This window comes from Centruroides vittatus, unplaced genomic scaffold, assembly GCF_030686945.1.
Source record: "Centruroides vittatus isolate TY-2023 unplaced genomic scaffold, ASM3068694v2 contig_767, whole genome shotgun sequence".
NCBI lineage: Eukaryota > Metazoa > Arthropoda > Arachnida > Scorpiones > Buthidae > Centruroides > Centruroides vittatus.
The window spans coordinates 408,031-430,262 of record NW_027122496.1 but is presented as its reverse complement, the minus strand read 5'-3'; the positions used below and the strand labels follow the sequence as shown (position 1 = coordinate 430,262).

At 33.2% G+C, this 22,232-nt stretch overlaps 2 protein-coding genes across 2 annotated transcripts in view; one reads left to right on the top strand and one right to left on the bottom strand.

Annotated features, from left to right (window-relative positions):
* The window catches only part of LOC136981569 (uncharacterized), a 451,600-nt gene that overhangs the window by 144,946 nt on the left and 284,422 nt on the right, over positions 1-22,232 (top strand). The gene's annotated exons all lie outside the window — the stretch shown is intronic.
* Positions 1,681-20,434, bottom strand: LOC136981530 (uncharacterized). Its single transcript, XM_067277832.1, has 38 exons — positions 20,182-20,434; positions 17,730-17,809; positions 16,413-16,622; positions 16,228-16,331; positions 15,183-15,264; positions 14,947-15,117; positions 14,720-14,875; positions 14,025-14,231; positions 13,773-13,937; positions 13,007-13,210; positions 12,825-12,934; positions 12,013-12,094; positions 10,990-11,157; positions 10,731-10,913; positions 10,188-10,343; positions 9,900-10,109; positions 9,502-9,605; positions 8,807-8,891; positions 8,583-8,741; positions 7,819-7,983; positions 7,085-7,169; positions 6,839-6,969; positions 6,484-6,513; positions 6,251-6,409; positions 5,989-6,177; positions 5,613-5,918; positions 5,109-5,273; positions 4,989-5,021; positions 4,109-4,264; positions 3,813-3,980; positions 3,469-3,633; positions 3,213-3,398; positions 2,789-3,019; positions 2,579-2,669; positions 2,362-2,500; positions 2,074-2,295; positions 1,947-2,006; positions 1,681-1,869 (listed from the first exon to the last, which is right to left on the bottom strand). The coding sequence occupies exons 1-38, from the start codon at positions 20,217-20,219 to the stop codon at positions 1,681-1,683; spliced, it is 5,544 nt and encodes a 1,847-aa protein (XP_067133933.1). The 5' UTR covers positions 20,220-20,434.

Here is a 22,232-nt window from a genome sequence, read left to right as displayed (position 1 = left end):
CCATATCTGTAACCAGGTAACTAAGTTCAAAAGCAACAAGAATTGTATGCGAAACAACAGTTTGTAGCTTTTTGGTGAATAGTTTTTGCAGAACTATAGAGTGATTTTCTTTTTTAACAAAACCCATCATTTTGAACCTTTGTATAGATCGAAAAACAGAAATGTATTCAATTGTGTTCAGTATGAATACAAAATGGGTTCACGAGATTACGTGACTCCGTTTTGTATTCATCCACCGCAGTACTCCGCTCGAGCAATGGTGTCTCAAAAAGTGCAAAGTCGGTAAGTAGTCCTACGAGTTTTATTCTGTAAAGGCTAAACATAGCTCATATACAATAAAGTATCAATTATTCAGTTATAACAACTTTTACAAGTGATTAAAATACGAAAAACACACAAAAAATGTTTTAATTTTAATATATTTATTTTCATATCACTCAAAAATATAACTTACAAGTTCCAAATGCAAAAAAAAATATCAACAATATTTGATAAAATCCTTGAAAGAATGAAGCTTAAAGTACAAATTGTCTAATCAAGGAATATTTAAATAACTGTTTTTAATTATTCAACTCGACAAATATTTACATCGTTATCAACTTTATACAATATATACAGCGCTATATTTTTTTTTCTTCTATAAAAATAAATATTTTAATATTAAATCTATTCTCATCAATGTAAATATAAGTGAAGTTGAACTTTTGTTTGTTTTTTATAAAAACACTTATTTTAAATAAAATTATTAAAATATCCAAGAAAATGAAGTGAAAAATATGTACAAAAATTTATTAAAAAGCTGTCTTAGTTTGGTTTTACATACGAAGACCTTTGAGCAAGAAAGTTAACTCAGTCCATTTGTTGAACATTGTTGAACACACATAGATATAACACACAAGATACAACAGATATAATTCCAGGCTCACGATCCACTTCTCATAGACTGGTCTAAGATAATTGTGACCTGTCTATAAGATTCTAAGACCGTTTTGAAGACTGATATAACCGTGAAATTCGAACTTCAGGGTTTGCTTTACCCAGATACTTGAAAAAATGAACTAAGGTATTCTTGCTCAAGGTCTTTATTTATTTGAGCAATTTGTAAAATTTGGTCATTTTCAAGTAGCAAAAAACAATTGATATGGACATCAACAGTTTCAATTTGACTTGGAAAACATGCTTACAAGTATAATGAAAAATAAATGTTGAAAATCTTGGTTTATGCTTTATTTTTAATTTTTTTCTAATTTGTGGGCTTTTTAAGGCTATTTCAAATTCATCGTGAGTTCATCCACACCCATAGCAAGACTGCCTGAGTGATGAAGGATGTCTGAGTCTTCCACCATGGAACTTCTCAAGATATAACCGGACTCGAGTCTATTGCTGTGGAAATCCAAATTCGAGTCCCTAAAGGAATTAAATCTTCAGTGTTCTTAAGAATCTGGATCCTTGCATTTGCTTGGAACTTACACATAAGCTAAACAAGCTGCAGCTTCTCGTTATGATTCCATATTTTGGGGCCCCACATTATTTGGTAGCGAAGAAGGGCCTGTTATAATTTAGAACCACAACAAGTCTTACTCCAACCTTGCATATGCCCACTTTATAATAAAATTAAGAAGAAAATTCATAAAGATAAGCCAAATATTTCAGTAATGTCCATATCAATTTTACAATGTTCTACAACGGCTCTCTGACGATCTCTTGTTTGGAATCCGAATTCGTTTGTACGGCTGTCTGACTTCTATCCTCGATATGTCTAGCTTGAGAAGATGAAACGGACGTTACAGCGTTTATATTACTGTTTGTATTCCTGTTCTGAAGATTGAATTTATTTAATAAATATTGCAAGAAGTTTTTCCTGGATTCCTATTTTTTTGAAAGAAGAAAAATTATATGTCACATTTTAAAAACTATATATTTAGAAATTTTGATAAATTACGTACGGATGAGCAGTCTTCTGAATAATTTTGAGGGACGTAATTGTTTCTTTGCTTTCTGTACAGCTAAATATATAAAAAATATTATTTAAACTCAATTAAATTTAGGCAAACTATTGGAAAATTTACTTACCAGAGTTGCTATTATAAGAATCAATAACACAGCTCCGACTACAGAAACTATGGCGATTGCTGTTACTGCTGACCCATTTTCTCCTAAATCTTTCAATTTTGTATTTTCATATTCATAAAATTTACTGGGTGCAGATTCACTCACGTGATGAAAGTGTGAGGCACTAACGTCAACCGGCAGAACATCGGATTTCGAATGTAGAGCCATGTTACCATTCTTCACCTAAATGAAGTTTCTTTCAATACGAAAATCTTTAAGAAGTTATTAAAATTAGCGAAGAAAACTCACCATTTTCTCAAGTTGATAAGCAATTTGTTCTTTATTATCTCCCTTCAATGTAAATACTATCACTGTATTGTTCGGAAGGATCTTCAGAGCCACTTCACCAGTATCGGCTGACATATTATGCAAAAAGTTTTCTACGGCACTGAAATTTTTACGTAATTTTTATTACAAATGTTATTGATTTAATTTTAAAAAATATTACTTAAAGAAATCGCCATACTTTTTAATGAAGACTTTCTTATTTTCAGCATACGAAGTTGAATTATGTTTGAAAGAAAGCTCCACGTCTACGTGATCAACTTTAACAAATTCTAAACATAAATACAATAAAAATATGTTTTAAGTTAAATTTTATATACAGTACTTTAACATTGTAATAAGGAAATGAGGAATTATACAAACTCGTGAGGAATATCGATACATCACTTACCACACGAGCCATCGCTTCGGAGGGTTGAAGAATCTTGAACCGGTCGACCATATTCATCCACGCACCAACATTTTGTGATGGCTCGAAGATTAGAACTGCATTGTTTTGGTTTGAAATTTCCATCTTTATCACATTGAGCAACGTACGGTGATGCTTCAGAAAGATGTTTTCTTCTGGCATTTTGGCATCGTGTTTCTTTAGTTACGGCTGGTGCTACCAGTTGTAAAGGTCCTATCGAATAAGAATTTAAATATAGCTTATTTTACTGTAATTCAGAAGCAGTTGCAGTGAAAGCAATTATTTTATTGTTTTTTCGCTAATGAAGCTTCTACTTGAAACTCGTTGTAAAAGAACGTATTGGAAGTTGGCTCAAGATTTAAAACTACACATATTTAATAAATCAAAAGATTAATTTAAAATATACCTCTTAATGAGAAATCGCACGCTACAAATTTTCCATGCGCATCTACAAAATACGGCTCGCATGTGCAAGGATCCACGGTACACATCGCTTTCGGATTTGCTGGACAAGAGGTCTCTACACAAGATTTATATCGACTACAGACTTTCATATGATCTGTTACTTGACCCCAAGGACAGAGTACGGAATCTGAAATGTATAGTTTAATATTAAAATTAAGTTAATATTTTAAACTTATCTTGAAATATTATATGCAAACCTGGACATCTCGCTTCACACAATTCCTTTGTTTCAAAGTTATTGTTATTACCACCGCATCCACCATATTGAAAACTTTCACAGTTGTGGGTATATTTATTATAATACCAACGATGGACGAAATGTTTACAGCTGCCGGAATCCTTTGGCTGATCGCACACGGGAACTGAAACGTGATAAAATTTAATTTTTCTTTTTTAAATAAGTAAAAATCTTAAAATATAGGATGCCCCAGTGACGTTATAAGTGGTTTCGCAAGTTCCCGTGTATGTCCCTGTGGCATCTGAAATCAACTCTTTCGTGCAACAAGAAATTTTATATCTTGGCCAATAACAGATATCTTACCTGGATTTTGGCAAGCTTTTTCACATTCTTCTTTAGTTTTGTAATTGTTATCATTTCCACCGCAGCCCGTATAGGTGAAATGTTCGCATCGATTCCGGATAGGGTTGAAAAAATATCGTTTATAAGACTTATCACACGTTCCTCTTTCGATAGGTTGAATACATTTATCTGTAAGTGATAAGAGTACTTTTAATTCTTTTAACAATAAAATCGGAATTATTTGTCACACGAATTAACAACTTGAACACAGTTTTATAAACAATTAATTTTATATACAATTTTTGAGTGGAATGTACCTAAACAGTTCACTTTCTCCCCTCTGCTATTGTAAAAAGAAATGGCGCAGTCGTCACATGGATCAGCTTTACAAATGGCCAAAGGATGCTGATGACAGAAAGCTTTTAAACATTCATCCTTACAGACTTTTGGAACTTTGTTGGATGACAGGCAAACTAAATTAAAAATAAACAAATAATATTAAATTTTGATGTTAATTATTTTATATATTAAAAAAAGTATAAATGTGACGATGAGGTGATTAAGAAGTTAGCCTATCTAGGGAACCCAGAATCGAATCCACGCGAGCGACTCCAGGAATTTTTCTTGGGCGGTCTGTCTAGAATATGTTGTGCCCCGCTCCTCACCACCGATTTCCCTAGTGTGGATTTGACCAACCCACGTCGGGCATGAAAAAACAAACCTCTAATGCTCCGGTATATACTTAACACTAACTGTACGCGAAATTATGGGAAAAGATAAGGCAAATAATAGAGATGCTAAAGAGATTTGATTCCACCAGAGGCCCACTACTCTGGAGGATACAGATTCGAGTCAAAAGCTAGCTAGGGGCAGAGTCAGGTTTACCAAAAACCCGGAGCATTCGGTTTCAATGTCGAAACCAGCAAGGAATAGAAGACATCAAATTCTTGCTGCTCTGAAGGACCTGGTTTCGAGTCCATTCTGGATCGAATCCTCAAAAATTCCACGCATGGTTTGATGCAGATATTTCAAGTCACGATCCTCACCATCTGGCTGAGTCATTATAGTTCTGGTTAAACTTGTGCTAAGTATGAAGAGAGTTCTTCTAGCACCCATATCAACAGAGCCAACAGAATTATAACCATTTTTGAAATAGAAAAATTCTTAATTTCATAAAAGAAAAACGAAGTTACTCACCAGGACCAATTTCTTTTCTTTCTTTAATTGTTCCTAAAATTATAAATATTATTTTTTAACAAACAATAATACAGTTAATCAATAAAATAATAAAAATTATAAATTTAAAATAAAACTCACCATCCATATTGCATTTTATTTCTCCCCTAGTAAGGGTTTTTTCGAGAGGTTTTCCGAATTTGTCAACGCACCATGAAAATTCTCCCTGTCTCTGCACAATAGAATATCCACCCTCCGAAGAACATTTCGGTGGTTTGATCACCAATGACTTTGACATAGATTGAGCTTTAATAGAAGAAAAATAAATAAATCAAAAACAGCATTGTTTGCGCACAAATCTCTAAAAAATATATATATTTGTCCAAATTTTAGGTATTTGAACCGTACTTATTCACAGATTAACCCAAAAGACAGATATTCAATATTTTATTACCATATTTTACTACCCGTGCGAGTTATCTGTATTTAAAAAACAAACTGAAAGGAGTTGTCCTTTATGCAGTATGGTGGGTTATAAATTGATTTTAAAACTCACACTTATAAAGCAACAGCTTCTCCACAGATATGGGGAAAAATTTGCATAAGAACGATCCTTTAATTAATAAATAGATTTTATAAGCTTACCTTCGTCGGAGCGAATTACAGCTTTATGGCACGTGAGTCCACAGGCAGACAGACAACACTTGTCTGTACCGGGACAATCTGTGTCGACAGAACAACTTGTACTACATCCCGTGATCAAGCCTTCGAGCATAGATTTCATTTCTCCAGAATCTGGACAACTACCGATCTTCATTGATGATCTTTGTGGAAGATGCTGTTCGTTGTAGTCCTGTTTCCTGCTAAATTGTTGTTTATTCTGTTGGCCGTCTGTGTGAAATGTAAGTTTTGATCCTAAAAGACCAATATCTAATGTCACGTGTGAGATACCTGCAATTAAGTGAAATTAAACGAGATACTGTTTAATGTTTTAAATACGAAAAAGTATATAGAATCTTACGTGGACGAGAAGGAGTTTCGACTGACTGTTTAGCCTGTAATTCTCTATTAATAATTGTAGTAAACTGGTTTGAATTTATTCTAAAGTCTTTCGGTAGCATATGCGCTACTTCCGATAAGGGAGTATCTTGTCTGCTCCATGCCGGGCTATTAATTACTTCTTGGACTTCACTATAACATGCCGAAAGACCTGATAAATAGAAATGTAAATTAATATTTATAGAAAAAAATACACCATAATATTTATATAAAATTGTAAATACCTTCGTTACAGTTAACTTTTTCATTTGTTTCGCTGTAGAACTCAATATGGCACCCACCGCAAGGATTTATTCTACAGATTGATTTAGGATGTGCAAAACACATTTTGTTATGACATAAATTTTTAGGGCATATATGTGCAGGTTCTCCTCCTGGACACACTAAAAGAATTAATATACATATATTTATTAACGAAGAATAATTAATTTAAAAAACTAATTCAAAGTGTACTTACGTGGCAAATCATCTAATTTTCTTGCTTTACCTATTTAAAACATTTCACCGTTTATATAAATATTTAATTATAATTACATTTTAAAATAATTAATATTAAACAAAATTATATTCGTCAGTATCGTGACAGGTCCATTTATAAGTCACAATCGCATTGAGATCGATTAACTCATAATGCACTGATGCCTCGCGTTAATTAGTCAGTATAAATACAAGTATTTGGGGGTGTGGAAAATAATTTTATGTCCGTGTATGTGCAAAAAGGCCCTCTTATTTCCCCCAGGAGACATCAGCATGCTATGGTTTATCTATATATTTATGCTACATAATGTTATTAAAAAATTATTTATTCTTACGTTTGTGGCAATGTGGCAGTCCACGTACAGCCGTTCCCGGGATTTTCATTCCTTTATTGTTAACGCACCAACACAAACCCAATGATTCGATGCACTGGACGAGATCCCATTCTCCTGTTTTCTTATTACACCTGAGAGAAAAATAATTCTATTTGTTAATTTATAATGTACTTAATGTAATAATAAACTTCATATTCCTAGATCTTGAACAATAGAAACAGAAAGAATGAATAATAATTAACTTACTTTGGAATAAAAGTAATGTCACTATCATTTTTATTTGTCAGTGCCTTTTCTTTATATTCTTCGCAAGAAGTCAACACTGAAAATACTAAAAAATATAACATAAATTTCTATTTATTGGAAGATTTTAAAATTTTAAATAGCAAATTATATGAAAAACAAGAATGAAGCTTAAACGCTTCCAGGTTAATGTAACCCCTGGTGCCAAGATGGCGACTCGTTTCTGATTCCAGCAAGGAAACAGTGGGACGCACGTTCTAACCTAACCTAACCTATTCTAATAAATTACCATAATTATTAGGAACTAAATTATTAGAATAGATTAGGTTAGGTTAGAACGTGCGTTCCACTGTTTCCTTGCTGGAATCAGAGACGAGCCGCCATCTTGGCACCGAGGGTTACATTAACCCGCTTCCAATAGCATTTTTAGGCGTGGGAAACTAAGGTTTCCGCCTAGGGCCTCAGATATGCACAGCATCCGAGGCCTTAGTACTCGGAATCTAGTGCTAGTAAGATCCTAAATCACTTACAATATTAAGCAACTATGTAACGAGGCCATTACTTTACAAAAATGATGTAAAAGGGTCTCGAATAGCATTATACTTTCTGATGAAAATAAATATGCTTCTATACTACATAGAGTTAAAGATTATAGTCAATTTTACTAGCACAATATTTTTATACTTAGTTACATATACTTCAAAGATAATTAATGTTCATTTCATTAAAACCATTACCTGGACAAGTAGCTTCGCAATGTTCTTTGCTTTCAAAGTTATTTAAGTTACCACCGCAACCGCTATAAACAAAACGTTGGCAAGAGTTCTTGTCTTTGTCAAAATACCATCTGTCTAATGTAGAGTTACAACTTCCATAAGATTTGGCTGTCATACAATCCGATCCTACAAAAATAAATACCCATTTATTTTAAAAGACAGCTGCGTGGAGTTTTCTGGGTTTAGTTCCCGTGTCTAACGCCTAAATTAGAGAAATGAGGACCAGTTTCTCGTAGATAGTCCACCTGGAGGTGCTTTCTCCTGGCAGATCGTTCTCGTCTCGCATTGCCTTATTCCATCATTCACTGGATTGATGGGCCTACATGAGCCACTGAAATTGCTCAGGAATTCGGGAATAGCAATGTTAAACCTAACGACACGATTCCGTAGTTTTCTATAAGGATTTATGTGTATCTAGAAAGATTAACATTGATCACGAATAGGAACGGTTCTGAAGTAAGGATTTAAAAGAGGAATCAAAGCAATAATGCTTCTTTACGATGACACAATCAATACAAGAGCGATCTGCCAAGGGGAAGATGACTTCCCGAAAGAAACCTGGCCTCTATTTAGGCATCAGACATGCGAAAAAACCTCGGAAAATCCTAGCGAACCCACGACCCTGTTTATCATGTACAGAATCGATGTACACTAACATTTCTAAGAACCTCTGCATAACTTGAGTTTTACTATATATTCAGATATATATATTATGTAAATCATACTTGTTTTAGGGCAGCAAACGGAATATTCTCCCAAGGGGCTCATGTGGCATCTATGAGAGGAAGGACAAGTGTCGCCAGATGGTCCACATGGAATTACATTTCCAGAATATTTTTCTAGAGGTCTTCCTATCGGGCATGGATTTTCCAGTCTCGGTAAGCCTAAAAATAATTTCTTTTAGTAAAAAGTTAATTATAAATTAACTTATTTTCTGTATAAAACTCACATAAAGCTAGAGGTGGACATGGTTCCGTGATACATTTCACTTTTACTGCTCTACATTCTTCCAATGGACTTTTACATTTAATATTCTGAAAATATGGATTGTTAATTTAGATATTGTTTAAAGTGGTATATTTAATTATCATTCCGAAATAAGCAAGTTAAATTATATAAAATACTGATGAAAGGACCAACTGATAAATGTAAATTTAGTAAATTGTCAGTGGGTGGAACAAAGAGAAAAGAAAGACGAAGTGATTTGAAGGAAGAGTTAGATGAAGAATTTAGTCACAATTCTACCCAAAAACATTAATTCTTCATTTAAAAAAATATAGACTTTGCCTAGATGACAATAGCGGATCTAGAAATCTATAGGGAGTATGCAGAAAGGGAACAATAAGCCTTACAAAATGTTTTACAACCGGAAGCACTCTGGCTTTACTTGAAAAAACTCCAGATGAGAATGCAAGAGAACCCCAGATTCTTCTGGTGAACCCCTAAATCTTCTGGGATATTCCCCAGAAGATTAGGGGGCTGCGCTCTGTGCACCGCTCAAAATCCGTCCCTGCTACATGATGATATATAAGAGCAAACAATACTGTTCTAACTTTTTAACCCGTGCTCAGAGAGCACTCTGACTGTCTTCCTCCTAATAATATTCCTTAATTACAATCGGAATTAATCAAAATTCTTACTTACCTCACAAGGATTTTCACAAGCACAAATAGGGCATCCCGCATTGTCATGTTTAAAGCCAACGGGACAAGTGAGATTACACTTAATTGATGGGCAAGTGTCCACATCTTTAGAAAAGAAAACGTTCATTAATTTTACCTATATCTTTTATTCAAAATATAATATAAGTTTGTTAAATATACAATGAATTTAATTTTCAATATAAAAATCAATTATTTTATTGTGACATTGTCACAATGCCGGACCGCAATTTTTAATCATAGTGTAAGTGATAAATAATCCATCTACAGCCATTTATGAAAATGTTCGCAACCCTGACCTGGATCCTCCCAAATAACAAAACGGAGTGCGTATTATCTAAGTCACTCACTATTATTGTTTAAATAATTAAAAATACTCACTTTTACAGTCAATTTCTGAGGCTGGTCGAGGTTTAATTCCAGGTATTCTAACCCCATAATTATCTACACACCAACAATGCTCACGAACAGGATTGCATTGAATCCTATCGTAACTACCATCAGCTTGACACGTCGGAATGTAAACTTCATTCGGTTTCAATCCCATTTGCCTGACACGTTGTATCGTTACTTCTCTTTGATGTTCGCAGGCTTTAATGCAAAAAATTGATCATTTTACATATGGAATTATTAATTTTAAAGTATATTTATTTAAAATAATAATAATACCTTTCATTTTAATTGGATTCATGCATTGAGTACCGCACCCATTCGAACAGCATTTACTGTCACCTTTGCATTGGTAGTCATTCTTGCACTGGAAGTCACAATTTTCTGAGCTACTTGACACGTTATATGGGCATTGCCCTATTTTACTCGTAAAACCTGAAAATAAAACAATATTAATATTTTTAAGCATTTAATCTTTTAAGTGGGAATAGCCTTCAATTGTTGTAAGATGGGATGTTTCTTACACAAGGCTGAAGCCAATTGTCATGTGTTGTCAAGTCGTAAAGCACTCTAAATATTGTAGACCCTATTTGTAGTATACTCTATGTGTTGAAGACCCCATTGTGCTAGCATCTTGTAGTTAGTTGATTAGCTTTGTGCTATTTTTTATCACGTTAAGGAGTCGGTTACGTCAGAGTTTAATTATCAAACGACTTGACTTGTTTTATAAATGTAGTATTGTGTAAGATTTTGTGTTTTGTAACATTACTCATGTGTATGTATTTCTGTACAATTTAAAATATTTAAATCTGTAATTCTTACCTTCAGGATCTTTACACATATACTTTCCACATCCATTAAGGCAACATTTCTGGTATCCAGGACACTCATTGTCGTACAGGCACTGATTTATACAAAGTCCAGCTTCCCAGGGTAATACAGCAGGACACGATCCAATTTTTGCAATTACAAGTTGATTTCTCGTGTTTCTTGTAATTTGCCCATCTGAAATTGTAGAATTTTGCGTATTAAGCGCATGGTTTTTAATTCTTTTAGTGAAATCCAGTCTCTAACCACTTACTCAAGCAGCAAATGCCAGAAAATTCTTCATTTTTAATACATTTATGGGAATTTGGACATTCTGACGGTTTCCCTAATTCTACGTAAGGATCGCACGTAATCAATTGGCTGCTGTTTTCTCGAAAGAGGGGACTTCCGTAAGGACATAAATTTGATGGGATTGGCTCACCTAAATTTAAAATTTACGTCTATCAATTCTTCGGAGTATAGTTGAGAAATAAACATTTAATTAAATAGTTTGAAAGTATCTCCTAAATTAGCTTTACGAGATTCAGCATATATCAGTATGCAGGATATCCGAAAAATCTAGAACTATAGAATTTTTCGCCTTCTAAACATCTTTGCAGGCCCACTGGTAGCTGACGTCGCGGTTTTGCACCACGCTGACCAACGGGCTGGTCACATGGAAGTTTTTGGATTTTCTATACGTGTCTAACACTTGAATAGAAGCCAGTCTCCCATACATACTTCTCCCAGGTGGCACTCAGTCCTGGCAGATCGCCCATGTGTTACTTCTCCTTATTCCATTAATCCAATGAAAGCACGTATGTTCCTTCCTATTCAACAGATCATATGGGAATCATCATTTTGGTAGTTAACAGTAAAGCTGCCGATCCCTCTTGTATACAACAGACCTATCATTTCTTCAAAGATGCCTGGAAGTTTAGGCTTTCCATTTTGACGCATGATAAAGATTTTGATCCCCGTATTTCAAGTAGAAAGAAACGTGGTACCCTGCTGCAGAGGGATCTGAAGATTTGACGATTACCGTCTTGACAGGTGAGAGTGAAAATATTAAGCTCATTTGCTCTGTTAATTATAAAGAAAAGTAGTACTTCTTCAAAACAGTTGAAGGGTCATCATCTTAACACGTGACAATAGAATTGCTGATCCCCACGCGCTCTGTTGATTGCAAAGAAACAACACTTCTTCTGTAGTTTGAAGGTTGAAGGAATATAAATTCTGTGATTCCAGACTTTTCGGACATTCTGTAGTTTTATAATTGTGGTTGACTTAAACTTACACATAGGTACTTTTGGACACCAGCCATAATCACATTGAACTTCTATTAGTTTGCAAACGTGATTAGTTGAACATTTTACATCCTAAATAAAAAAATGCAATTAACATAGATATCTTATATAAATATAAAATATAATTATATGTAATAATAATGTTTCATTTATTCTATCTTAATCTGGCCCACTAATGGCCAAGTGGTTCGCTACTGAAACTACTGAACACTTCTTTGCTCCTACCAATGGGCTAGCCACGTAGAGTTTTCTAGTCTTTCTTCACGTCTAACACCTAAATAGGAGTCAGTCTCCCATAAAATGTCATACTGAGGCGCACTCTTCTTGGCAGATTGACCATGGTTGCATTATCCTATTTCCATCAATCCAATCCTTCTTAGCCTCCTCGTCCTTTACTAACATTGTCTCCGTTTTCAAAATGAACTAAAAGCCCATTAAGAATGCATTCAGAGACATAAAACACCTTAAAATGAGGGTTATTAGGTAAAACACACGGCCTTGCGCTTTTGGGAGTCTCAGACACACGTGCTTACATTCCAAATTTACAGTACCAGTTACCATCCTAAATTATATACAATATTATGTATCAATAATAGAACTTTAAATTACGTAATGTTATATAAGAGTGGCATTGCAAGTTACATTTGTCTAAAGTCTTTATAACTTAACATGTCCACTAGACATGGTGTTTCTATTACACAAGTTGAGGACATTTACAGATATTCTGAATTAGGGCCGATATCAAGTAGCATTTCTCAAAGTTAAATGAAAATCTGAAGAATTTAATTACACAATTAAGTACCTGACAAGGATCTCTACATTCACAAATTTCGCAGCCATCTTTATCCGTTTCAAATCCGAAAGGGCATCCCAAACGGCATATTCTTCCATCGCATTTATCGATGGATCTTGCTAAAAGATATATTTATATTATTAATTCTCTACATTAAAATTTAAAACAACAAATGATATTTATTTACAAACCTTCTCTACAACTAATGGGATCCTTAAATTTATGTTCAGAACCAGTGACTTTCACTCCAAATGTGTTAACGCACCAACAGTTATCTTTGGTATCGCATTGTCTGGGACTATATTTACCATCTGGTAAACATTGTGGTACCGGAATGGCCAAACTTCTGTTGTTTGCAATTAGCTGCATTCCGATGTTCCTTAAATGTTCGCAAACTATGCAAGAGAAAGAATAAATTGGCATAATTAAGTTATATTATTAAAGAAATACAAAGACTATTCCAGGATTTTATAGTAGTATCAATTTAGATGGCAGAATTAAGCCTCAATCTAAGACTTTTAAGACCCTTTATTCAATGTAAACCTTGTATCACATGATCCATGATACTGTTAAAGGTCTAGGATCTTAGCTAATACTAAAGTTCGCGTACTGGATCAAGATTTACAAGTTTTGAAAGTGTATTACCCCTAGTCCAGATAGCTACACTTAAAACTGCCACTGATCGGGCCGATTCACAAATTACAATCACTGGAATTCGTGCCAGATGATACCCCGAACACGGGAGTTCATGGAATGAATTCCAGTGCCACGAACTCTCACGTTTGTGTTGATGCTTCCATAACAAGCGATATGTTCCTAGTGTCTGGGAGCTATCTCGAGTTTGGCTCTCCCCTAATCTGTCTGTAACTACTATAAATCTTGAGTTTTCTTTTAAAAAATAAAACTATATGACAAAATTTTAACAGACTAATTTTAATATTAACAGAAAAGTCTTACTTGTTGGGATCTTTGGAGGTTTAGGAAGTGCCGCAACACATTTGAAACCACAATGTAAACTTTTACAGCATTTCTTATTTCCTTCACAATCTTCATCTGATGTACACGATTCATTATCGCAAGATATCTCATCGTCGTAAGGACAAATACCAGGTTTTGGTGAAGCTGAAAGGGCATTTATCAATGTTTTATAATTCATATTTTATAGTAATTTTATTATAATCGACAAGATCGACAGTGATTATAACTTACTTTTACCATTCTTTCCACAATTATATAATTCTTTGGGAGTAAATGCTTTGCCGAGTTGAATTCCATCGTTATTGACGCACCAGCATAATTTATTGTCAGGAAGACATTGTTTATATTCAAAATCACCATTATCTCGACAACGAGGTAGCCACAACGAAGTCTTTACAGTTTTAAGTGATTTTAATGCCGCCACTTGTTGAAAACACACTAGAAAATGTAAAATATAGAATTTTTAATACTATATTTTGTCTACAGTATGTTTCGTTGTGGCAAGGAGATATACAAGGAAAAATGTGGCACGCAGACTATGAAAATATAGAATAATAGTAATTTTTGTGGGCCACTGAACATACATAATTTAGCCCAAGCTAGAAATTAGATCTCAGATAACAATATTAAGATAGCAACAGTTCTTAAAAAAACACTACAAACCACACATCCCGCGAGTGGCTAAATGGATCACTAAACATTGGTATATTATTGCGGGTCACCCTCACTAAATGGCTGGCCAAGTGACGTACACGTGTCTAACACCTAAATAGGGTATCATTTTCGCATAGAAAGTCCTCCGAGGAGGTTCTTTTTTCTTGACAGATCACTCTGCTGCGTTGCCACATCACTTAAAACCCAAGTCTTATAAGTGGTATTATATTAGAAAACATTTCCCTTAAGTTTAGATTTAATACAATACTTACAACTCGAATTTTGCGATGCTGCACACATTTTTCCACACGTTTCAGTCTGGCAACATCTCTTATTCCCCTCGCAGTCATTATCTTTTACACATTTCTTCCCGCATTTTCCAGTGTAAGTTAGGACACATTCTTCAAGCTTATCCGTTACTTCTACTTCTATAAAATAACATCGATTTAAGTATGTTTATAACGACACAACCTAATTTGCATGCCTGAATCTTTGATACCTTTCGATGGACAACACACTCCAAAATTATTATCTAACACGATGTTACACTTATAACCAGAGGGACATCTCACCCCATTGGAATTATTAGTGCAAATGAAGGGTTTGTTAGTTGGATAATATAGAGGAGATCCTTCAGAACATAAGGGATCTAATCTTCTGGAAGCCCTGCCTAAATTAATAAACAGTTCATCATCATCGTAATTATCACCACGAAGAAAAATTATGTAAACTTACAATTTCCTATAGATGGGCACTTCTCTTCAGAGCAAGGGATCTTTTCCACGTGACACGATTGTTTATTTGGGCACTTGATGTTCTGTAATTTAAAGAATTTTGGTAAAAAAATATTAAATGATATAAAATTAATATATTTTTAAAGGAACAGATTGTTAAAGAATATGTCGCTCGTTCGTGTTTATTGTTAAAATTGAATTGTTCCTAAGATCAAATGATTCCCGAAGCAATTACGCCCAGATAGAAATGTTATGAACTCGGTTCAGTTACAAATATAAGGTCTTATCCTTCTCCAAAAGTCAAAGAATAAAGTAATAAATCAATAGAGACTTTCCACCAATTATAAAAAAAAAACCTGGCTTAGGTTCAGGCCTCCGTGTCCTGGGTATTGTCCAAATGCACTAGTGACTCCTTCTATCTGAGTCTAGAAATAATTTTAATATAAAATTTGTCGAAATTCTAGAGTTTTTGGGTATTATAAAAGCCCTGTTTATGGAATTTATTCATAAATTTGATTAAGCTTTACTTGAAAATTGAGATTTTCAAATTAATATATTAAAATTCACATATTTTCAAGTGGCAATGCGGACACTTGCTGCTTTTCCACAAGATAGACCCCGATTCAAATGTCATTTAAGGTTGAACCCTTCAAATATTTCTCTCTCCCTTTATTTTCTAGAGCAAAGAGATGATGTATGAGAGTAAAAATTAAAAATTTATATCAGAAAATCGTACTGAAACCTAAATTCAGAAGGTGTAATTTGCTACACGAGCCTGTGAACAGTTCTAGATTATGCAACCAGTCTATAATTCCCTATTTTAAATTATAACAATGTCAAGAAACGTAAAATTAATAAGATTTAATATAAATGAATTAGGTAATGAAATGGGTTGGAACATAGAACACAGTGCTCCGTTTCCAAAAATAGATATGAATCTACCTAAAAATGTTCTATAAACTAATCAAAAAATAGGTCATCTTGTGGTTTATTTATCCTACATTAATGATTCTAAAATTAATTATTTTTTAATAAAATCCACATACTTCGCATGGATCGTAGCATTTACATATAGGGCATCCATTAGCATCTAACTCGAAACCATCTTCACAGAACATCCTACAGAAAGATCTTGAACACTTTGCAGGTGCTAAAGGTGATGAAAATAACTACGTTTATATGCTGAAAATTTTAAAATTTTCTCATAAAATATAGAATCGATGCCTCTAACCTTTACAATTAACGTAATTACGATCAGATGCTCTAGTTCCTGGGATTTCTAATCCACTTCTGTTTACGCACCAACATCTCTGTAGAAAACTGTCGCATTGGATGTCTTCAAAATCTCCATTTTGTTTACAGACTGGTATAAATATCTTGATACCTTCGGTTCCTAACGCTTGAGCCTCTCTCGTTTTGATCTCTCTTAGTTGGAAGCAAGCTAAAAAAGAATTAATTATAAATTTTATCGCTGTGTTTGTTACGAAGATTTTTCTGTATAAAAAGTAGTGTATAACAATAATACTTATACATACAAGGTGTTTTAAAAGCATTCGGCATTTATGTAATAGATAGTACACACCGTAGAGTAAAACACCTTAGTAAACAGGTCGAAGCAGCCTTTATTCAGATAAACAGTATGAGACAGGCATGGAATTGTTTAGAGAGTTTACGATTCTGTAAGATGGTGCCAAGCATGAATGGAAGGAGGACGTTAGAGCACCTGTAAAAATCGAGATTTCTCACGTCGCATGCAACACGTAGAAACCAATAAGTCATTCATGACACTAACATGCATTTCGATTTGTTTACTAAGGATATTAGAGAGGTTGAGGCCGAAGTTTTCAACGCGAAAACGTGTACGTCGGACGTTCAGCGCCGTTTTCCTGTAAGCGTAGAAGTTTGACAATGGCGTTTGGAACGTCAGTGGAATCATGCTCGACGTTCCAAACGCCATTGTCAAACTTCTACGCTTACAGGAAAACGGCGCTGAACGTCCGACGTACACGTTTTCGCGTTGAAAACTTCGGCCTCGCTATTTTATTCGATATGGTGTGTATTATCTACCATATGCGAAGTGAAATTGATTACTTTACTGAACACGTGTTTATAATTCTAGAATTAATAACAGATGTATTTTTCTACAATAGGAATTGATTTATTTAATAAACACAAGTACAGTAGTTTTAGATTTTTCAAGAATTTGAAATAAAATCATGTAAATTTCAAGAATGTTAGTAATTTAGTTAGAAAAATCATTCTAGAATTTATAAATTATTAAATTCTAAAATTAAAATAAATATTTTTAAAGAAATTCTGTAGAATAAAATAAAATTTATAGAGGAAAATTTAACGTAAAATAACTTGCTTTGGATCACGTAGATTAAACAAGTAACGCAATGTTACTGAAGCGTAACTTTTAAACGGATATTTATATATATATATATATATAAAAAAGATGAATACACGCTTTTATTTAATTATCTTACGCTTTATTTTCTTTTATATTTTATACGTTAATCAGTTTATAAATGAAAAACTTTCTTACCTGATAATTTCTCTATATTCTGGCAACTAACCATTGATAGAACGTATAGAATTATCGCTATCCTGAACATTTTCGTGAAGCTAGAAATAAAAATAAATAAATAAATAAATAAAAGAAAAGAAAATTTGACCTTTCTGAAGGGAATTTCTCTAGAAATTAGTTTAAGTGTGGGATTTATTTATTAATTTATTAAATTGTCCTATATTGAGATTTGTCTTGCTGTGAGACAAAACCTTGAAATTAGACGGCGATAAAGCATCAGTAGGTTATGAGGGCAAACCTCAGACAGGTTATAATTGCTCTATATTTAGTAACATACTTCCAAAGCATTGTTACGATTGCCGATAAGTATCAGAAAATCTATTCTAAAACTATACGAGATACATCTATCTCATCCTAGTTACGTTTTTCTATAAGAATACCAAGAAATTTAACCTATTTTTACGGGTGACCCCCTATCAGTTTCGTTTAATAGGTACTAAAACACGGGCTCTTGATGAAAAAAATTCTAGAAAATTTTTATCTTTCTATGATTACTTTAATTTTAAGGATGTTTATAAGCAATCTGCTCTAGAATTAATAAGTGGATATACCTTACTATGTGTACTGTAGCGTTTTAATTGTTTTCTTTCGTAACTTTCGAGTAAAATAATGTAGTTTAACTAGTTTTTAAGGGTGAGTTACGCTATTATACTATATTCCCGCGGTGTGTAGATGCAAGATAATGTAACATACTTCTATCAAAACCGTTAAACAATTAAGTTTTAGTGTGTAAAAAACAAGGAAGGGTGGCGATCGTATAAAAATGAGGTAGATCCAGATTGAATAATTCCAATTTTCTCGTTTTTTTGTCCTAAAAATTTTTAAAATTCAAGAAAACTTTTTTCTAGATTCTCAGAAAAATTATAAATTATAACAATTGCTGTTCAGGAGAAAAAATGTAAGTTACACCCATTGTCGGAATCAACAGAAAATAATTCGTTTATTGTAACAATGGTTTTGTAACTCACAAGTTTGCAACACGTGTAAATCATTTCTAGATTTTTTTTTCTAGAATAGATTCAATAATTCTGCAAGAGGATGAAGCATTTTTTAAACGAAAAAAATCGTTAAACAATTAAATTTTAGTGTGTAAACAGCAAAAAGAAGTGGCGATTGTATATAGAAACGAATCAGAATAATCCTAATGATTTTTCTATAAATTTGAAAAGTTCTAGAAAATTTTTCTAGAATGAAAAAGGAATTAATTTAATTTGATTGTTATAGCAATGCTTTTATAATTTATAGGTTTCTCTTTCGTTAAATTAATTAGTTTCTTAAACATAATTCTAGAATAAGAAATCGATTAATTAAACAAACACGTGCTTATTTAATCAATCGATTTCGTGTTTATTCTGTAAATTACTTCTAGATTTTTTCTAGAATGGATTTAACGGCGCCGGAAGAGGGTGAAGTAAGTTACAAATGACACAATTGTATAGTAAGCGGATTTTTCAATCTTTTTTTTTCCTAGTTGGGGAGTCGCCTCTCACTCTGTTGTGATGCATATGTCATTGACCTATAATGTAAATTTTTTGGCAGGAAACAGAAACTATAAAAATAAAATTTTTAAGCAATTTTCTCCTTGTAGGTTTTTCCGTTATTTGTTGATCTGTAACGGAAAAGTTCGGGTCTCGTATTATATTTTAATGCCATTTTATTATCTACCATTATAAGCATTCTACTTCCGATAAAGATTGCTGGAGGAAAATACCTTCTGGTAAATTGTTACTAAATAAAGAGTATTTATCTATAAATTTGCATATTTTTGGCATGTTTTGCTGCAGTTTTTATACTCCATTCGTATCAATTTCTTAATGTAATTAGGTTACAGATAGAACCTATCTTTACTATCGAAAGTTTTTTCTTCATTGTCATGCAAACTTGGCAGGCTGTAAGGAAGTACATTGAGTTTAATAAATTAGAATACACTATAAAAACTTTTAGTTCAATGTATTTTAATGGAGTACAAGCTTCTACTTTTAAATCTCTGCTTAAAGGTGAATTACTCTGTATGTAAGCATCGTCATCACTAGTATCAATTAAACTTCATTGATGAGGATGATGATGATGATTTTAATAGATTTATACGCGTAATATATTAAAATTGTGACCCAAAACATTTAAACTATTGTGTTAAAAGTGTAATTTTAGCGGTAAATTAGCCAAATTCCCACGAGCATCTGGTTTTTCTACGAAAGCTGAAAGTTTTATTAAAATGAAATGGCTAATTGTATATTTTGAAGCTTAAATTAAACTCCTTAACAGTAATTAATTCAATAAAGTTATTTAAACAATTGCTTTATAAGAATAGGGTGCATGTAATGGTACTACCATTAAACACGCCCTTTAACTCTGCACATTATTAGAGTAATATATTCTTAAATTCATATTATTTAATAAAGTTACTTACAACTTATGGAGGTGAACCATCCTCGAGAAATTATCCATACAACGAAGGAATTTTTCCACTCCTTTGCTCTACGTCCTTTCAGCACGAAACCAAATAAGAAGACTGAGGAAGGAACCGCTAAGTAGGGGGTTGAAGTTGTTGGTGAACAACCCCTGCAGCCAATGACGTTCCGGAATGGTGACTCGTTTATTGACGTCAAGAAGGAAAACCCGTGTGACACGTGAGTGCAACTCTGTGCTAAAGTATTCATCAAATTCTTCTATAATCTGTTACCTAAAAAAAATATTTAAAAAAAGACAGTTGTGTAACGTAAAAATGCGATAATTTTTGAGTTACGCATCTTCCGCAGGTATTTTTGGAATAATTTCATAGTCTGTGGGAGTGTTTTTCTGATTCGGTAACCCCCCACGTCACTTACTTATGTTGGTCAGTAGGTAAAGCGGAAACATCCTTAAAGATATCCGGTGTCTCATCCCGTTAAGGAGGTTCACGTGGCCGATTTTTGGGGAATTTCAGCACAGTGAACCTTAAGCAGATCCGCTTTTTCAGGAGGGGTATGACCTAAATTCAGCTGTAGAGAGGTATTCGGTACAGTAAAGAAAGTAAATAAATTGTAAATAGTAGGTGGAGAGACTAAGCTTTCAATTTTTTAATGGTAGAAAATAATTAGAAAAGTGTGTTTTTTGAAATATAACGTCTTACTTCAGTTAATTTTTTGTAGCATTGTTAAATTAGATACTCAGATAACACTATCTGTAAATCTTTTGTGTAGTTAAAATGCCTCCTTTTCCTTTATTCCTGAAGAATTTTTCTATAAATACGAGCACAAATCATAAAGGAAATTATGTAAAAAGATCTGCTTCATTTATTATACTGATATCACGATATCATATCTCATTAGATCCTTTCCCTGAGAAAAATACTTTCACTCTGTTACTAAACATAAATTTATTTTCAAGATAAACAATAGGATAACAAAGCTGTTACGGTGATTATGAAGAAGCGTAACGTGATTGTTAACTCTATGTACCTATATGTACCAATATCCGAAAATGGTTCCTGTTTCCCGGATATTGAAAACGTGTGACACCACGTTGCAATCTTGTTTCCGCCCTCCAAACTTTTCTAGGATGCCAAATTTTAATTGTGTAAGGTAATATTACTCCCGACGAGTAATATGTACAATTGTACGAGTATACTTAAAACTAGAGCCCTTGTGTAAGGTGAACAGTTCGTCGAAAATCACTGAAGTGTGAAAATAGTCCCGTCAAAACGTCCTACATCCAGACTCGAGGTCAGTTAAGATGGCATGTTAGAGAGGTTTATAAACAGGAAAATATATTAAAATTTATCAAAATTTCTGAAGGGTTAACTTATTAAGAAGCAAATAAAGCAAAAAAGTTGAATAATTGTCGCAAAAATCAGGAAAAATCCCATTTGCAACACGAATTTTCCTCTATGTTATCCGGAAGTAATGATATCAATCTAGTCTAAGTAGCAAAACTAGATACAGTTAATTAATAAAAAAATATGTGTGTATGTATGTTTGTACGCTAACATAAGATATTGTTCTACATTTTTCTGTAAGATTCAATTACTTTTTTTTTAATGAGAGAATTTCGCGTAACAAAATTACGCTGTAAATTGTATGGTTATAAAATCGATTATATGCGTTGAAGCAGTATTTTTGTTCAAGATTAGTCGAGTACAGTCTTGAACATACCTCGTTATTCTACATTAAAACGAGATAAAATATAAAGTAAAGATAATTTTACATGATTACACCTTAATCGAGACAGAAAAAAAGTGCATAAATCTTATTAACTAAAATAGAATCGACGATTTAGAAAGTGAAAATGCGGAAGAGGGGGGCTTAAAATGATGTGTTTTTAAAGAAAAATCACCACTTGAAGGTATTTTTCCTTTTGTCACAGGTACTAAACAATGATTATTCACTATTTCCCTTTCACTTTTTGATATAATTCTGTAAAAAGAAAGTATTATAAGTTAATCTGCATCTTCATCTTTATGGGAGTATAACAGAATGGTAG

Excerpts from the sequence above, each read along its gene's own strand:
- LOC136981530 (XM_067277832.1), bottom strand. The coding sequence starts at position 20,219 with ATGGATAATTTCTCGAGGATGGTTCACCTCCATAAGTT. Across the intron at positions 8,742-8,806 it reads ATGTCCACCTCTAGCTTTAT|GCTTACCGAGACTGGAAAAT; the intron begins GTGAGTTTTATA and ends AATTATTTTTAG. Across the intron at positions 2,670-2,788 it reads CCGAAGCGATGGCTCGTGTG|AATTTGTTAAAGTTGATCAC; the intron begins GTAAGTGATGTA and ends ATTTATGTTTAG.